At 52.9% G+C, this 16,526-nt stretch overlaps 6 protein-coding genes across 6 annotated transcripts; 4 read left to right on the top strand and 2 right to left on the bottom strand.

The window, feature by feature from the left end:
* Positions 1-17: 17 nt before the first annotated feature.
* Positions 18-2,085, top strand: BO95DRAFT_420688 (proline iminopeptidase). Its single transcript, XM_025584540.1, has 9 exons — positions 18-211; positions 291-535; positions 592-836; positions 907-992; positions 1,046-1,210; positions 1,270-1,290; positions 1,342-1,480; positions 1,546-1,642; positions 1,707-2,085. The coding sequence occupies exons 1-9, from the start codon at positions 169-171 to the stop codon at positions 2,016-2,018; spliced, it is 1,353 nt and encodes a 450-aa protein (XP_025438966.1). The 5' UTR covers positions 18-168; the 3' UTR covers positions 2,019-2,085.
* Positions 2,086-2,461: 376 nt separating this feature from the next.
* Positions 2,462-4,665, bottom strand: BO95DRAFT_446003 (guanine nucleotide exchange factor MON1). Its single transcript, XM_025587274.1, has 3 exons — positions 3,844-4,665; positions 2,644-3,780; positions 2,462-2,555 (listed from the first exon to the last, which is right to left on the bottom strand). Exons 1-3 carry the CDS (start codon positions 4,448-4,450, stop codon positions 2,551-2,553), a joined length of 1,749 nt encoding a protein of 582 aa, XP_025438965.1. The 5' UTR covers positions 4,451-4,665; the 3' UTR covers positions 2,462-2,550.
* A 156-nt stretch (positions 4,666-4,821) lies between these two features.
* On the top strand, positions 4,822-11,161 carry BO95DRAFT_517155 (cellular morphogenesis regulator DopA). The gene is made up of 7 exons (XM_025591880.1): positions 4,822-5,044; positions 5,131-5,255; positions 5,314-5,463; positions 5,525-7,758; positions 7,870-8,099; positions 8,151-9,616; positions 9,671-11,161. Exons 1-7 carry the CDS (start codon positions 4,954-4,956, stop codon positions 10,928-10,930), a joined length of 5,556 nt encoding a protein of 1,851 aa, XP_025438964.1. The 5' UTR covers positions 4,822-4,953; the 3' UTR covers positions 10,931-11,161.
* Positions 11,162-11,567: 406 nt separating this feature from the next.
* BO95DRAFT_420681 (uncharacterized protein) lies at positions 11,568-12,345 on the top strand. Its single transcript, XM_025584539.1, has 3 exons — positions 11,568-11,731; positions 11,817-11,922; positions 11,981-12,345. The coding sequence occupies exons 1-3, from the start codon at positions 11,577-11,579 to the stop codon at positions 12,059-12,061; spliced, it is 342 nt and encodes a 113-aa protein (XP_025438963.1). The 5' UTR covers positions 11,568-11,576; the 3' UTR covers positions 12,062-12,345.
* A 195-nt stretch (positions 12,346-12,540) lies between these two features.
* On the top strand, positions 12,541-13,820 carry BO95DRAFT_420676 (putative HIT finger domain protein; the record flags this gene model as incomplete). Its single annotated transcript, XM_025584538.1, has 3 exons — positions 12,541-12,856; positions 13,021-13,298; positions 13,506-13,820. Exons 1-3 carry the CDS (start codon positions 12,589-12,591, stop codon positions 13,818-13,820), a joined length of 861 nt encoding a protein of 286 aa, XP_025438962.1. The 5' UTR covers positions 12,541-12,588.
* Positions 13,821-14,036: 216 nt separating this feature from the next.
* Positions 14,037-16,337, bottom strand: BO95DRAFT_484748 (putative glycerol:H+ symporter (Gup1)). Its single transcript, XM_025590368.1, has 4 exons — positions 15,992-16,337; positions 15,872-15,939; positions 15,232-15,813; positions 14,037-15,184 (listed from the first exon to the last, which is right to left on the bottom strand). The coding sequence occupies exons 1-4, from the start codon at positions 16,251-16,253 to the stop codon at positions 14,186-14,188; spliced, it is 1,911 nt and encodes a 636-aa protein (XP_025438961.1). The 5' UTR covers positions 16,254-16,337; the 3' UTR covers positions 14,037-14,185.
* Between the last annotated feature and the right edge of the window lie 189 nt (positions 16,338-16,526).

Here is a 16,526-nt window from a genome sequence, read left to right as displayed (position 1 = left end):
AACTAAACTAAACTACTGCCGATAGCAGTCCGCCATCAGACTCTTTTCCCCTTCTACAAAACTCGAATCCAATTCAAATCAACTCTTGCGTGATTTCGTGATACTTTCTACAACCTGTGGATTGAGAATATTATAATTATATAAAATATCCCCCGCAGGTCTAGAACAATGGCTGCCAAGCTAATTGACAGGAAGTTCCACAACGTCCCAGGTACGTTCTGCCATTGTTGTTTATGTGACTCCAACCAGCAAGACGTGCTGACGGGTGGGGGCTGCTTTTGCTTCGTTAGGGAGGCTTCGTGTGGCCGAGCTGTTCTTTGATGTCCCTCTCAATTACACCAAGCCCAATGAGGACTCTCTGAGGCTGTTCGCGCGAAGTGTCCGGCGTCTGGTCACTCCTGTTGAGCCTAGCCCCGTCAGTAATGACGACAAGCAGCTTCCGTGGTTGGTGTACCTGCAGGGTGGCCCAGGGTTCGGATGTCGTCCGCCTCAAGAATTCGGCTGGATCAACACCGTTCTTGATAAAGGCTACCAGGTACTTATTCTGTTGCACTCTTTTCTCCAAGAATTACATGCTAACCATCCCCCTAGGTTCTGTTCCTGGACCAGCGTGGCACTGGCCTCAGCTCGACCATCACGGCGAGCACGCTGGCGCAGAGAGGCGATGCAGTCAAGCAAGCGGAGTATCTGAAGCATTTCCGTGCAGACAACATCGTCCGGGACTGTGAGGCCGTCCGAAGATGCCTCACGGCCAACTATCCCGAAGACAAGCGCAAGTGGAGTGTCATTGGTCAAAGTTTTGGTGGCTTTTGTATCACATCCTACCTTTCCATGTTGTAAGTCAAGAACTTAGGGACAGTATACCTCAAGCAACATGGAATGCTGATCACGTTTTCACCATGAAAGTCCGGAAGGACTATCAGAGGCTTTCATCTGCGGTGGATTACCTCCCTTGGTCAATGGCCCTGACCCTGTGTATGCACTTACCTACAGTACGCACTTTGCCTCTCAGATATGACCTCGAAAACAAGCTGATTCCAAGAAGAAAAGATGATCGAGAGGAATCAGGCCTACTATGCCAAGTTTCCCGAGGACGCTAACCGAGTCAAGCGCATTGTCGAGTATCTTAAGGAGAACGAGATTGCTCTACCTTCCGGCAAGCTCACTATCCACCGATTTCAGCAATTAGGTATTGCCTTCGGCATGCATGGTGAGAAAACACGTCGACCTCTCATTATAGGATGAATTTGCTAAAAAGTATATTCGCAGGGGGTCTTGACAGCATTCACGGTAATTTGCTTTCCATTTGGAGGGTTCCGGCTTAGGCTAACGATGAGACAGATCTTGTGCTACGTGCCTGGAACGATCTAGAGGTGTTTGGCTTCCTTACTCACCCAACCTTGACCTCGATAGACGGTTACGGCGGCATGGACAATAACATCATCTATGCCATTCTCCATGAGGCTATATACTGTCAGGGGTGAGAGCGATCCCAACATCAACCAACCTCGGAACATCAACTAACGCACTTCCCTTTCACTACAGACATGCGTCCAACTGGTCTGCGGACAGATGCCGTGCCGGCCTCCCCATGTTTGACATCAGCTGCGAACAATCTCAATTCTTCTTCACAGGTGAAACGGTAAGCATTATGGAGCCTGTCAATGGCCAGCAGAATGTGCTGATAGACCAAATTTCTCCAACAGGTTCACCAAGACATGTTCGACTCGTACACGGAGCTCCGGCAAATTAAGGAAGCAGCAAAAATCATCGCTTCGACGAGTGACTGGCCCAAGCTCTACGATGAAGCCCAGCTGATGAAGAACGAGGTCCCCGTCTACGCGGCAACGTACATCGACGACATGTACGTGCACTTTGACCATGCGCAGAAAACTGCCGCCAAGATCAAGGGCATCAAGCAGTTCATCACGAATACCATGTACCACAATGCTATCCGTGCAAAATCGGATGAGGTGTTCCAGCAGCTGTTTGCCATGAGGGAAGATACCATTGATTAGACTAGGTCAAGTAAGTAGTGAATTATAGCTATATAAGACTCTATTATTAGCTGAGCTTCTCCATCAGAGTTAACGGAGGTGTGCTTGGCAATGAGAGATGACACCAAAGTAACAATCCTTGTGTCTTGAGCAGCTTTCGTAAAAGCTATATACATCTATATGCGAGCCAACGATGCTTGTTTGAAATGGTCTGTTCTCGTCTGCAGCCTTGAAGGAAGATAGCTTACTCAAAAAACCTAAGAGAGGCGAGTTGCGTTAGTTTGACTGCGATTCATAATGTTGGGCACTTTTGACAAACGTACTGCACCACCAATGATAAAAAGCCGCTCTTCCTCTTGTCGCACCCACTCAATGATCTTACTCGCGCTCTGAGCCAAAGCGTTGCGATTCGCATTCGCGCCCGCCACGCAATAGAGCTCGAACATTGGAGTCACCCAAGCGAAGGAGCTAGACGATTGGGACACGCAATGGTGGACTTTGACGTGCGTATGTTTGGCATGAATGCTCGCATGAAGGTTGTTGTAGGTTGACATCAATCTGCGAGTGATTTTCCCGTCAATATTTACAACTCTTGATCTCGAATATGGTGCCACACAGCATATTACGGAATGCGGGGCAACTTTACCTTCGCCGGCGCGAGACAGTGGAAAACTCAGGGTCGTAGGACGACATAGTGAACTGGACATTCGCCCGCGACTTGTACAAGAAGTGATGCAAGACCGTCCCCGGGACGATGTCCGTCGTGCTGGGGCGACCTTTCGCGACGGCTTCTTTGATGATCTTGATGCTGCCGTTTCTCTCCATTTGCTGGTGGCCCGACAGCCATTAGCTTCTGGACGCTGACACGGGTGATGGTGGTGATATGGTGGATTGGAGAGGTTGAATACACATACCTCTACGAATGCATCGCGCATGCCCTGCAACTCGAAAAAGCTTTCCTTGTCGGCACTGATCAGGACGATGGCGACAGATTCCTCTTTGGTGGTTGTTGTTGTATCGTTGGTGGCAGCGTTTGCGTCATCGCGAAGATCGAGGAAGCTGACGTACATGTACAGATAGCCGCTGCTGTTGAACCCCGGGAGGCAGACGGGGATCCAGCTTTCGCCGCCACCGGCCTTGACGGCCTCGGCTTCGAAGATCATGTTGAATAGGAGTTGGAGGTCCCCGGGGTGGAGGGAGTGTTTTTTCGGCCGGACGACGTTGACGAGCCGGCCGCCGGCGACGACCAGGCCGTAAAGCAGGCTACTGACTTTTGTCTTTAAGAGGGTGTTGTTGATGGCTTGACGGTGGGATTTGCGGATTTTCAGGCATTCCAACGCCGAGAGTAGCGTGGAGGGGGATCCCTTGGTGAAGCTGTCGGCTAAGGTGGATAGAAGCGTCTCCGATCCTTGGAGGGGCCGCTTCAGGTCGGTCGAAGGGCGGATGGAGAAAAGATGCGTGAGAGAGGGCAGGGTTAGCGTTGATAGGATCTGCATGTACAAAGCTTCTAACTGGAGCTTGAGCTGTGTATCGCTCTCCAGCATCCGGCTGATGGCGACAAGGTGCAGGGGCCCCTTTGTTACTATCACGAACTTGGTATCTCCCGCGGTGAAGCTGCTCAAAGGGTCCTTGGAGTCCTCGTAGAACGAGATGATCGTTTGGATGACACCAATATATGTGGATATAAGTCCTCCATCCCCGTGCCGTGTCCAGATCGGCTTGCCAGCAGCCGAGAGGATAAGATAGTGTTTCCGTTTCGCTTTCCAATTCGCAAGGACTTCCTCTGTGGGAACGATCATCAGTATTATCCGGGACAAGTGTGGATTCTCAGCAGCCCACAACCTACCTTCATTTCCCCCCTCCTCATCCACCTCTCCCACGGGCTCAAACTCGCTTGCGAAGTCGTCCTCCACGTCATCCGCTTGGAACTCGGGGAATTGGAGGAGCCCCGTGCTATGCTTGCGGATGAGACCAGTATCGGTCGCGACAAAGTCCCCAAAGACATTCTCCACATCACCGATATCCCCTTGAGGTCCCGAGCTGCGGATACTCGCCGTGTCTCCAGTCTCGCTCCCGCGGGAACTTGTCAGGTGATTAAGACTCGCCTGGGCCTTCAGCGTCTCCGAGCCTTCGCGCACAACGTGACTCTCTTTCCCCGCATCGTGACAACCGATATCCGTCAAGGAGACCGCTGTTGTAGCTCTGGACTGGAGGTTCGTCGGTGCTCCAGGGCGGGATGTGCGTAGCGAGGCGCCTCCTTCATCCAGGAGGCGCAAGGTGTTCGGTCGCGGGGGTAAGGGCGGGGGTCGCTCTTCCTCCTGAGCTGCCTCGGATTCGCGATCCGCGGAAACGGAGGGCTGTTGCAATGAAGACGACGGCGGCGGCGAAATTGCGGAGTTCTCGGTCTCAGGGTTGTTTGCGTCCTGCGCTGGACCATCGGCCGTCGAAACCATGTTCGTCGTCAGCTCCGGCGCATCGAAGAACTGCTCCGATCGGGGGAGATGTGCGTCCGTGCGCGAGGATGGGAAATGGATGGGTCTAAAAAGTTGAGGGATAGATCGTTATGTCGCTGTAATCAATTGATTTACTGCACATGTGCTAAGGATGATAATGCACATGGTGGTAGTGACAGGCCCCAGCTTCCATGACGAGGCCGGTGCGGTGTTGGTGATGGAGAAGTAAATACTTAATGACGAACGTGCCTTGCTTGCCTGGCTGGAACACAACTTGACGTGGAGCACGGGATCGACCCGGCGGAGCTACCGAAAGGCGGGCGACCGACGCCAGATAAACGGAAACATGTCCGCCTGCTGGCCTGGGAATTGGAAGAAGACGCCAACTATTCCACCAGCCAGAGTCCACATGCTACTAGTCCTGATGTTCTACAACAAATCATGACGAACTGCGATCGACAAATACCTGCCCAGGAGATCATCTACTATCCGACCATCGCACAATGAGCCTCGATCCGAGCTCGTTCCCGAGGTCTCACTCCCCCGCAAGCTCCGAAAGCTCTCTTACGCGCTCCCGACTACGGGGGAAGGAAGGTCGGTAATTGATTCGCGCACTGCTGGCCCTTTGCTGGTACTACAGTCATGCAGCCACAGAGTCTAATGGACATGAGATATCTTAGAGCCCTTACGAAAAGACAAGAATTACCGCCGTTATGCGTCGACTGTCGAGCGAGCCTTGTCGTTGTTCGATACCGCTTTGCAGGAGTGGGCAGATTACATCTCCTTCTTGAGCCGACTTCTGAAAGTACGATCACACGATCTCTGAGGCACGCAAGGAAACAATGCTGATGGTACCTTCATAGGCGCTGCAATCGCACCCCGCGGATATTCCTATTGTTCCTCATAAGGCGCTCGTTGCCAAACGGCTTGCGCAATGCCTCAACCCTTCGTTACCATCGGGTGTTCACCAGAAGGCGTTGGAGGTATACTCGTATATCTTTGCTTTGATCAAGGTTTGTCCCGCTTAATGACGGAGCCAAAGTGATGTCGCTAATTGGCAATACTGTCGGCTAGCCGGAGGGTCTATCGCATGACTTACCATTGTATATGCCTGGCATTGCGCCCACTCTTACCTTCGCATCTCTCACTGTTCGACCCCTGTTTCTGACGCTGGTGGAGACACATATATGCAATCTGGAACCATGGGCGATTCGACCTGCCTTGAAGGCCATCATACTGGCTCTACTACCGGGACTAGAGGAAGAGACGAGCGACGACTTCGAACCTACACTGCGACTGATCAATAAATTCCGCGACATTGCTAGCGCCCTGGAGAAGCATAAAGCTGAGGGATTGACGAGCCCGGGAGGCCATTATTTCTGGCAGTGTCTTTTTCTGGCCTCGGTCACCAGTCCCAGCCGACGTGCTGGTGTCCTCGCCTACCTGGGCCGCTACTTGCCTAAACTAGGGAACACAGACCGCCGGCCTTCCAAGGACGAGTCGAATGACTCCATGGACATTCACCAGGGCATGTTAGCTGCAGCAGAATCGATTATCGTGCCCGAACCCGGGCTTCTCATACGCTGTTTTGCGACCGGTCTCGCCGACGAGCAGGTTCTCGTCCAGCGGAACTTCCTAGATTTACTGGTCACCCACTTGCCGCTCAGTTCGCCGGTTCTGCAATCAAAGATCACAGAGGACGATCTTCAGCGACTCATCGCAGCAGCTGTAGGAGTCGTTGCCAGGCGAGACATGAGCCTGAACCGAAGACTCTGGGCTTGGCTCCTTGGGCCCGAGTCTTCCAACGACCGACCGTCATTTGAAGCCCGCAATTCTATATCTGAAGGCGCAACCCAATTCGCAAGCGACCGCAAAGAGCTCTCGCCTTCGGAGTACTTCAGCAAATTCGGGCTGACGCCACTAGTCCAAGGCCTCTTGCGGATGATTGAGCATGACACGACCATACCGGCAGAGAAGACGAAGCCATTCCGCATCTCGCTATCGTTGTTGGACAGATGGGAGGTCGGTGGATACATCATACCAGAGATCTTCTTACCGATAATCCGAAGCGTGCAAGCGTTTGGGCAGAAAGCTTCCAAGAACCACTTCGAGGAGGTCTTCCGCAGCGCCAGCTCATTCTTCGACGGCGTCGAAAGCGGCGTCATTTTCTCCGAACTCCTCCGTCTTATAGATTGGAAGCATCAAGCTTTCACTTCAAAGATCGACGACATAGTAAGCAACCTGGGGCTCGCTTACTTCATTCTAGAGAACTTCAATGTTCGAGAAGAAGACATGATTGCGGTTCACATTCCTCTGTTGACCCTATCCACCATTGTGAAGATGAGGGAGCTGTCTTCATTAAGTAACTCCGCAGCGACACTAGAGCAGCTGCAGCTTGTCTCAGCGGGGCTATCGAAGGTCATGGATTCTTTGACGGGCTTACTGATCGAGAGGTCGTTCACAAGAAAGTCCGATGCACCTGACAAAACCAATGCTGATATGACCGGGTCGGACATATTGAATGTGATTCATACATTTTACAATCAAAGCAAGACCAGCTTAGACCCACAGCCTGTCCCTTTCGTCCCAAGACAGCTGGGTGAGCTCATCATTCGAAATGCCTACGAGCAAGCCATAACAGCCTTTGATAAACAAGGGGACACCACGCAATTGCACGATCGGGTCAACCTGCTCATCATATTACTGAAAAAGCTCCCCCGAACACGTATATTGCGCGACCGGCGCTTGTATCTCGCATTAAGCGATCGTGTTCGCGCCGACCAAGTTGAGAAATCCACGGCCTGCTTCTCGACCATCTCGTCAATCGCGTCCGCAGTAACGAATCTGTACCTCATCAATACTACAGGATACTATATTAGCTACGAAGATGTGTCAGACGTCATTCTCGCGCTTGTGGGACAACTGTGGCAATTTCTATCCCCGATGAGCCCAAAGTTCCATGTGGAGGCTGTTCGTTGCTTGTGGCAATTACACACCGTCTCTTGGTCGGATCACCTAGTTGAGGCAGCCATTACATCCCTCATGGTTGGTTCATCGTCTACAGTGCCTTTTGAAGGGCTGTCAGGCGAGCAACTTGGAAGATATTTTGTCCTGTGGAACCACAGTCATCAAGGCAACTATGAGCTGCCGCCAAAGCGCTTGTATACCTCTATCGAGTCAGTAAAGGTTTACCAAGCTTCGATGCTTGAACGCCCGCTTTTCATCGTCTTAGACTTGCTCGCTCAGCCCTCGAACGAAAATTCTCGAGCTGTCCAACGGTGGCTTCAAGACCTGCCGGCTATGCACAAGTAAGTAGGATCTTTGCCCTCTAGCCTGCCAAGGCATAATTTGTCCCGAAGGGATTATTCCTACATCTTCGAAGATGTTTCATCGTCATATAAATTGCTCACAAACCACAGGGTCTTTCGTATACTAGTCTCGCGGTTGGATCGTCTCTTCCAGGGGTCAAATCGTGGTGAACGGGAAAGCGACGATCAGGTTTTGTCCCCAGATGACTACAAGGAATGCGACTATCTGCTGCGGACCATCTCCAATCTCATATCTACACTTGATCATAATGGCTGGGTCACTCTCCTCACTCAGACGCTATCTCAAGTTGACAAGCGTAAGGATGTCCATGCATCTGAAGGTATGATGGGACTGGTCCTACTGAAAACACACTTGACTAACAATTGCACAGACAGCGCCGAGCTTCAGAGCCTTCATACCATCATCTACCAAGTCAGCCTAAAATTGATCAGCGAGCAGACAGCCACAGGTACTTATGACCTGGAGACAGTTAGACTGCAACAAACATCATTACTAGTCATGCGACAGCTCCTTCTCGGTCCAGGAGCTGAAGAGGTGATTGAGTCTGGAATTGACTCGTTCCTGGTTGATAGGCTCTCTCGTGCCCTGGATTATGGCGCGAATGATTCAATCCAAGGAGACCTAATAGATACCCTTCTAGCGGCGTTGAAGGTCCGATTTGCGCAAGCGTATCTGCCACCGCCCCCTCCACGGCCGAAGCACCACCGAGCAAGCTCTCGTGAGCGCTTGACAAGTCCCTCTATCTTGTCCTTCACAAGCGACAAACCAGAGAAGGTATCTGCGCTGTCTGCCCTCCCTCAGCCACCTCAAAAACTTCTCGAATGCCTTCTCAAAGGCATTGGTTCTAAGAGTTCAAGGGGGATTGTGGACAAGTGGACTGTCCTCCTTTGCGAAGTACTCCCACTGTACGCGGGGTCAATCTTTCAAATACTACTCATGCTTGTCGAATCGCTCTGTAAAGAGATCCAACTTTGCTATGCGAGTTTGCAACTCGCATTCAAGCGTACAGAAGGATGGCCTGATGATCGATCCGAGTACGCCACCATTGCTCTTCTCAGCGCTCTCGAGACCTGCATTGCTACCGCCCACGAGCGGTTGCTAGTAGAGGAGACCTATACTCCTGCTGTCAAGAGTCCTGACCAGAATCATGGATTCTTTGGCAACATGGTTTCAGGGGTATTCTCATCCGAATCGAACCACACGCGTTCGGCCGCAGCGAACAATCGGCTTACTGTCCTACTCTGCTTCCAAGATGCCGTGAGGCTCTGCTTTACCATATGGTCGTGGGGTGCCGTAGAGCGAAGTACGCTGCCGCAAGACGCTGAATCGATAGCTTCATTCCAGTACACGTCTCTGCGTATGAGGAACAGATCGCGTCGCATTCTCGAAAATTTGTTTAACGCAGAGGCACTCGAATGTCTAGAGACAGCTGTGGAGATGTGGACAAAATCTGACAGCGAGACCTCGCCTTTGATTATGAGCCTGCTTCACACTCTGGACGGATCTAGACCGAAGATCGCTATCCCGGCTGTGTTCAATTCTATTTATACAAGAACCAATCCGGCGGCATTGGAGCCGAGCCGCAAATCGACACTGACTGCAAGCCTGACCGAGTCTGAATTGGCGGGCTTCCTGGTGGCATATGCGAGGTCGCTGGATGACGATGCGCTTAATGAAATCTGGGCCGATTGCACGACATTCCTTCGCGATGTGCTCAGCAACCCATTCCCACATCGTCAGATCCTTCCACGACTGGTAGAATTTGCAGCGATCCTTGGAGCGAAACTGGAGAACACCAGCTTTGGGGAAGATCGACGGATGAGGAAAGAACTCGGGGTACGCGATAATCAATGACAATCAAACTCATTGCGACCTACTGACATATGATAGGACGTCTTGCTTCGCCTTCTCACCGCAATCTGGACGAGCAAGCCGATGGGTATTGCTCAAGAGTCTTCCCTTAGCCGCGGCTCTATCGACTATGACAATTCGCCCTCACCGAATATTGGGCCCGACGATATGCTTAGCATCCTTGCGGCATCCATGCCTGCATTCACAATCACACTCGGAGACTCCGACCGAATCACTTCCGCAGTAGCCGGTATCTCAACGAATGTGATCGGACCTCTCTTTCGCTCGCGACTCTTCCCGAACAACCTCAACCGTAATTTCATGACCCTGTTTCAGCACATAGCTAAAGTACCATCTGCTGCTAAAGTATGGAAGAAGGATATAGCCGACGCATTTAACGATACTAGATTCTTCGGGATGCAGATGGACTTGGTTCGGGAGGGATGGCTGAGTCTACTGCGACAGTGGGTGCTCGCAGATAAAGATCGCTTGTCTGAGATGCTGTCTCGCCTCCCGCCACCAAGTACAGCAGGTATTATGTTCGGTGTTGGGGCCTCTGCTGCCCGCCTTGAAGCTGACCGCAAAGCGCAACTAAACCTCCGCCGCATCAGTCTCCTCGTTTTGTCTGCTAACAATGATTACTATATTGGAGAGCTACCCGCCCTTTTGCAGAAGTTGGAAGACCTCCTTGGGGCGACTAGTACTTCCTCTCCATCTTCAACCACTCGGGCTGAGATCTTTATGGTTCTACGTGCTCTCGCACTCAAGAGCTCTGCGACGGCGTTGTCCACATTCTGGCCGCTCATCAATGCTGAACTCCAAGAGGCTATATCAGCCGTACCTCTGGGCCAGCAACAAGATGTATACAACTCATATGCCTTGCTGCAGGCATGCAAACTGTTAGACACGCTACTTGTACTTGCACCAGACGACTTCCAACTTCTGGAGTGGCTTTATGTTACCGACACCATAGACGCCATCTACCCTCCGGACGGCTTCGAGCCGATGGCCCTCGCGGATGAGGTCTCGCAGAGCTTGGGTATGCGTGGGCTTACATCGAATGATGGGGCAGGAGAAACGACCAACCTCAGCCAAGGAGCGAGACAACCGAGCCTAACTGCGGACTGGATCCGTGAGACAGCAAAGGATGAGATTGTCGATCGGGTGCTTCGGCCATTTTTCGACCAGCTCAGCATTCATGCATTTGAAAGTACCTACAGCATGGGCCAACCACAGTTGAATGCGTGTGTCAATGATCTGTTGGCGGATATCTTTAATGAAAGCACCATAGCCAACTAGGATTCCTGAGTTGTTCGCGTGCTGCCTGTGTATCATGATTATTTTTGCTTGTCTATTACAATGCGAACTAGCGTGACTGGCAATGTGCACGTACAGCGCGCATGCCTGTGGTGAGGGATAGAAGCGGCATTTCCAGCATTAAGTTCCAGGCGTCAGGGCGTCGGCGGCATCGATCCGCATGTTCCGTATGCCCCACGGATTAAAGTAGCATTAGTGAATAGATGAGGTGGCTTGGATTCCATGATGGAACATTCTGGAGAAGCGGAAAAGATAATACGCAGAAATTCGCAAGGCAGCTTGGAAATCGGCAGTTGAGTTGGGTGGGCACTAAATACTATAGAGTAATTGGAGGTGTCTGTTCTTAGGCCCGTAGTTTAGGTTAGCAATAACTAGGTTAGTACTTCGTACACTTCGTAACACCCTCGGCCCAACTGGCTGGCCAACAACGTCACTCTCTCCACCCAAGCTTCTTCCTCCGCATCCACCCACACCCCCCCCCCAAAACATCTACGTACTCATACTTCCACCTTCCACATCCACTTCTACTTATACCACGTAAGACCTCGGATAGTCACTTTGTAGTTGTGACCAGCTCTGCGATGCTTCTGACTGACTTATTTCCAAGATTCTCCTCAAATTCAGGACCATGAGTGCAACACGAAGAGTGTTATCGCCTGCATGGCGCGCCGTCGCAACCAAGCCGGTCTTCATTCCGACGCGGAGCTTCGCAGCCTCACCCTTAATGAAGGAGGCAGCTACTGCGCTGCCTGCTAAGAAGCCCGTGGGCGCATTCCGTGGAGGGTACTGCATTCATCCCATATCAACATCACCTTCTTAGTGACCAACTTCCGTCTTTCGGCTGGACTGACAATTCTCTTGATCACAGAATCTTCGGATTCCTCTCCGGCTCGGTTGCCGCCGGCGTTGTCGTCTATTACTACATATTGGCTGAGTACAGAATCTCCAACGAGATGCTAACCGAAGATATCTACGTACGTTTCTCGCTGCGACTTGCCTTGTGACTTTCCTTTTTGCTGATGTGGCTCCCAGGCTCTCCAAACAGCTACCCAGAAGCTGCAGACTTATATCGACGAGCTAGAAACCAAGGTCGACCAACTGAAGAAAAAATAACCTAGCATTGCATTTTCCTGTCGTCTATTTCTTCTCTTCAGTTATCAAGGGTCTGTTTGCTTTCAACATGCTTCTGCAGGAGTTCCTCGCCACGGGTCTTAGCATATCATTTTTGGTCCTTTTTTTTCCATCTGAAATGCAGTTTCTACGGGGTATGAGCATTGTAAAAACCCAGTCAATAAAAGACTGTATTGCATTGTGAAGGTGTATGCCAGATCTACGCATGCGAGTAGGTTCTACATCAGAAGGGATGTGCAATGTGAAATGAAGTCGCTTCCAAAGACATGCCGATGTCCTCCGTACTTTACTGTACCATACTCTCAGCGACGACGCGTTGGACTTGGGGAGGCGAGACAGACTGTCGGCGTCATCGGATAGACCTGCAGTGCAAACCCATCAAACAAGAGCTCTCGCAGCCTTTTTCTGCCAGTCCTCATTTTGTATTCTCGCTCTTATCGCCGCGATTTCTCCCCGATTATCGTGCATGCGCCATCGCAGAAATTCAACAACCCACCACACGAGGCACGATGTATCGCGTTGAACTTCTTCCCGGGTCGACAACCCACGTCAGTCCGGGCTGGACCTACGTCCCGGATCGAGGCTTCGACCCCGCCAAAGCAGCCATCACGCCCACCATCGGTCGTAAACGCGGCATCCGGGACCCAGGCCGGACAGATCTCTCTTCCCGACAGACCAACGCGATCATCCGACATCTGGCCGAACTTGACCGCGAGAACCATCGCGATGTACAGATCCAGATACCCGTGAGACAGAAAGAGCCTGCTGCCCCACGAGGTACGTCTCCCCTTCCTCCCTTGTTGAACACCACAGCGGAGCAGTTCGCTGTGCGCTGCACCGCAAACAGCAAGACTCAGACATCTCGTTCACAATCCGCAAAGCAAAACCCCCTCTCAGACCACAGTCCTGAACAACTAAAAACTTACTTAAACCATGATCAGGAACCCGCACGAAGGTAACCTCCAACGTCCGCCGCATCCTCCAATCCCAAAAGACCTTCCGCAACTACCTCGACGACGAAGAAGCCGCTCAAGCCAGCACCGCCGCCGCCACGCCAGGAAACACCAGCGCAACAAACCCCCCCTCCTCCTCCTCAGCAGCAGCAGCAGCAGCCGCCGGTGGCGGTAGTGCAACAGGACACAGAGGCTCGATCCACCGAATCACGAAACCCAGCACAGCAGCCACGACCCCGTCCTCCCTCCGCCGCAGCTCCACCCCGGTCTCCTCTCGAGGCGACCACCACCACCGCGGCACGAAGAAACAACCCTCCATACCCCCTTCCCAAGCACAACCGCAGCCACAACCCCCCTCCTCCCACGCCTCAACCCACCCAGCAACAACCCCCGTCCCCGTCCCCGTCCCCGAAACCACCACCGGTTCCCCGGCTACCACAACCGACCACGACCACGACCACCCCACCCCGAAGCCGGAAGAAAATGCCCCCGAAGAACCAAACACCACAACGCTCATCCGCTCCGAACACGACTCCAACCCGCTCCTCCGCTCGTACCTCCCCGCCGCCCCCTCCGAGCGCATCATGCAGGCCCTGCTGGCCGAGCCGCCGCTGACGTACCACGCGGCCCGCGCGGGCTCGCCGATCGCGCCCCGCCGCTCGCAGCGGCACTTCTGCTGCATGTGCGGGTACTGGGGCAAGATCCGGTGCAAGAATTGCCACGCCCGGACGTGCGGGCTGGCGTGCTATAAGGTGCATGAGGATTCGAGGTGTGGGGCTTTCTTTTGATCTTTGGAGGAGAGGGGGGGGGGGGGGGCGGGTTACTCCACCTCATGGAAGGAGTCAAAATGTGGGAAGTGTGAAGGGAATTTTAGGCGGAGGGTGGGTGCATTTTGGTTTTTTGAGGGCGTTTTTTTTGGAAACCAGTCCACTGGACATTATTACTATGCCTGTGTTTACAATATACCATGCTGGTTCTTTTTTATATGTGTATTTGTACACTACCACCCAAGTCGAGATATAATGAAACATGAGAACAACGAGAAAGCCCGGTCTGGAATTGGGGGTTTACTCGATTGAAGTCGGACACATATAGGTGATGTACTACATGAGATAGATAGATAGATACAATAACCAAACAGCAGCGGCGGGGATCAACATTTCAGGTTGATGCCCGCGCGGGCTTCCTCCTCCCGAATCTCGAACATCACCTGGATCCCGACGAACAGCGCACCGCACGCCGTGATGATATACACAATGCCGGCCCAGGAGCCCAGGATCGACGCCACCAGGCCCTTGAGCCCGTCGATCCCCAGAGCAAAGCCGACGAGGTTGGCGACCATCATCATCAGCACGTTGGCCACGGCCCCGACGCCGGTGATCACGCGGTAGGCGGTGGGCCGCGAGCGCCAGCGACTGGCGGGGAAGAGCAGGCCGCCGATGACCTCGGGCAGCACGAACAACGTGATGAGCCAGCCCCACATGAGCAGGCGCAGGTTGATGTCGTGCCAGAGCGCGACGAAGGTGAACACGATGAGGGTGTTGAAGATCTTGCGGCCCTTGCCGAACATCCCCGACGAGGAGGAGTCGCGGCTGCTGCTACGGGCGCCGCTGCCACCGCCCAGCGGGACGTAGAGGTAGCGGACGATCCACCGGTTGAAGGAGCGGTGCCAGGCGCGCCAGAACGCCAGCGCGGAGTAATTGTTGGAGACGCAGCGGATCATGTTCTCCGGCGGGTCGATGCCGTCCACCAGGGCCCAGAAGCGGAAGAAGCGCCATGGGATCAGGAGCTTGAGCCAGATGATGTGTAGGTTGAAGTAGGCGAGCATGCTGAGTTGGCCGGCTGTGTACAGCGACCAGTCGGGCGAGGCTTTGGAGATAGCGACAGCGTAGATATAGTGGAGGATCAGCTCCATCGCGAGTAAGGTGAGGAAGAAGCGGATTCCATAGAGGGTTGTTCTTGCGGTAGTGAGTGATGGCGGGGCGTATCTTTGTTGGGAGATGTAGTCATTGAAGGTCAGGATGGGTCCTGTCAGGTAGAGAGGTGCGTAAAGCACGTAGGCGACATAGTAACGACCGTTAAAAGCGGACAGCTCAGCCGGGATACTGACCCTGTCCCGCTCTGAGAGTGCTGCTGGATCGAGTTGCTTCTTCTTATGGCGGTCAGAAGGAGTTCTTCATACAGAGAACATGGACTTACTTCAACGGGGCTCGCGGCGGGGTAGTCTAGGCTCCAGTAGTAGTCCATGTTGAAGCTGATCAGACGGAGCACCGTGATGTTGAACAGAATCTCCCAACGGGGGATGATACCCCCAAAATCATCAAAAGAACGAGCCCAAAGCACCAGGGCGGGCACTTCCTTGGTAGCATCGAAAGCAGGTATCAGGAAGGAAGCTAAGCGCTCGAGCGGATACCCGGCACAGAGCTCATTGGCGAACAGGGTTGCAATGTTGAACGTCCAGGTTGCTGCGGGAATGTATTCTCTAGGCATCGATTTGGCGATTCGGTAGTTGATGTAAAGGATCGTGAGAACCTTGAAAGCGGAAACGCCGTGAAGCGCAATGATGAAGACAAAGGCGAAGTAATAATCAAAACTGATCCGTTGCTTGAGGCGGGCATCTCCAGCTGCAACGGCCGGGGAGGCTTTTGCAGAGCCCAGGCCTGGGCTGGCTGGACTGACATATCGATTGTAGGCTCGGCGAAGGATTGGATGGCCGACTAAGAGGATGAGGAGGTAAGGAACGTTCTCTCGGAAACCGGAGTACTGGGCATCGGAGTTGTCCTAAGCATCCAGGCAATGTTAGCTCCATACGAAAATGATTGAAACGACAGTAACGTACAACTTTGCGACCGGGTATCCAACCGTCCTCGAGTAAGGAAGAGTATGTGGCATAAGTGGGATGACTCTCTGCCGGAACAATCAGCATCTGGCCCTCACACGTGCACAAGAGGAGATGGACCTTGTGATACCCCAATGACAGTCGTGAACATCAATGGCACCGCGATCAAGAAAACGATATAGTAGATATAGAATTCCAAAGTGTTCCACCTCGAAGGTGAGGCATTGCGGGCAATGGCAGCAGAACGGGGATCTTTGGTAGAGGCAGGTCGCGCGTCAGCCGCGGCGACTTTGGCGGGAGTGGTCGCAGAAGCCGTGAAACGAGTGTCGAGGGTGTCGAGGGAGTATAATCGCCGAAGCCAGGCGAGCAGTGAGAGAATCATTCTGGCACCAGCATCTCGTGAGGAGTGACGAACCCCTCGGAAAGTGGACGGAGTGGGTGGGTAGATGGGTAGAGAAAGGTGGTGGACACAGTGCGGAGAGTTAAGCAGGAGGAACCGGAACTCTGGGGGATCGATCGCCCGGGTCCATTTTTGGTTCAGGGGCGGAGCGGAGCGTGGCCGACTGCTGCAACTGATCCGCCGGTTTTCATGTCCTAAGCCATGATGAATTGTGTATAAAGCTGGTGCGACTGTATGAAAACCTATTTCTAAAGT

The sequence above is a fragment of the Aspergillus brunneoviolaceus genome, assembly GCF_003184695.1.
Source record: "Aspergillus brunneoviolaceus CBS 621.78 unplaced genomic scaffold BO95scaffold_65, whole genome shotgun sequence".
Classification (NCBI taxonomy): Eukaryota; Fungi; Ascomycota; class Eurotiomycetes; order Eurotiales; family Aspergillaceae; genus Aspergillus; species Aspergillus brunneoviolaceus.
Note: the sequence above shows the minus strand (reverse complement) of the source record. Positions and strands in the feature narration are given on the sequence as shown.

Coding starts and splice junctions, on each gene's coding strand:
- BO95DRAFT_446003 (XM_025587274.1), bottom strand. CDS start 4,450: ATGGTTTCGACGGCCGATGGTCCAGCGCAGGACGCAAACAACCCTGAG. Junction 3,781..3,843: donor TGAGGAGGGGGGAAATGAAG/GTAGGTTGTGGG, acceptor TCGTTCCCACAG/AGGAAGTCCTTGCGAATTGG.
- BO95DRAFT_484748 (XM_025590368.1), bottom strand. CDS start 16,253: ATGATTCTCTCACTGCTCGCCTGGCTTCGGCGATTATACTCCCTCGAC. Junction 15,940..15,991: donor TGTCATTGGGGTATCACAAG/GTCCATCTCCTC, acceptor TTGTTCCGGCAG/AGAGTCATCCCACTTATGCC. Junction 15,814..15,871: donor GGATACCCGGTCGCAAAGTT/GTACGTTACTGT, acceptor CTGGATGCTTAG/GACAACTCCGATGCCCAGTA.
- BO95DRAFT_517155 (XM_025591880.1), top strand. CDS start 4,954: ATGAGCCTCGATCCGAGCTCGTTCCCGAGGTCTCACTCCCCCGCAAGC. Junction 5,464..5,524: donor ATATCTTTGCTTTGATCAAG/GTTTGTCCCGCT, acceptor ACTGTCGGCTAG/CCGGAGGGTCTATCGCATGA. Junction 8,100..8,150: donor GGATGTCCATGCATCTGAAG/GTATGATGGGAC, acceptor ACAATTGCACAG/ACAGCGCCGAGCTTCAGAGC.
- BO95DRAFT_420688 (XM_025584540.1), top strand. CDS start 169: ATGGCTGCCAAGCTAATTGACAGGAAGTTCCACAACGTCCCAG. Junction 1,211..1,269: donor TATTGCCTTCGGCATGCATG/GTGAGAAAACAC, acceptor GTATATTCGCAG/GGGGTCTTGACAGCATTCAC. Junction 1,481..1,545: donor GAGGCTATATACTGTCAGGG/GTGAGAGCGATC, acceptor CTTTCACTACAG/ACATGCGTCCAACTGGTCTG.
- BO95DRAFT_420681 (XM_025584539.1), top strand. CDS start 11,577: ATGAGTGCAACACGAAGAGTGTTATCGCCTGCATGGCGCGCCGTCGCA. Junction 11,732..11,816: donor GTGGGCGCATTCCGTGGAGG/GTACTGCATTCA, acceptor TCTTGATCACAG/AATCTTCGGATTCCTCTCCG. Junction 11,923..11,980: donor TGCTAACCGAAGATATCTAC/GTACGTTTCTCG, acceptor TGTGGCTCCCAG/GCTCTCCAAACAGCTACCCA.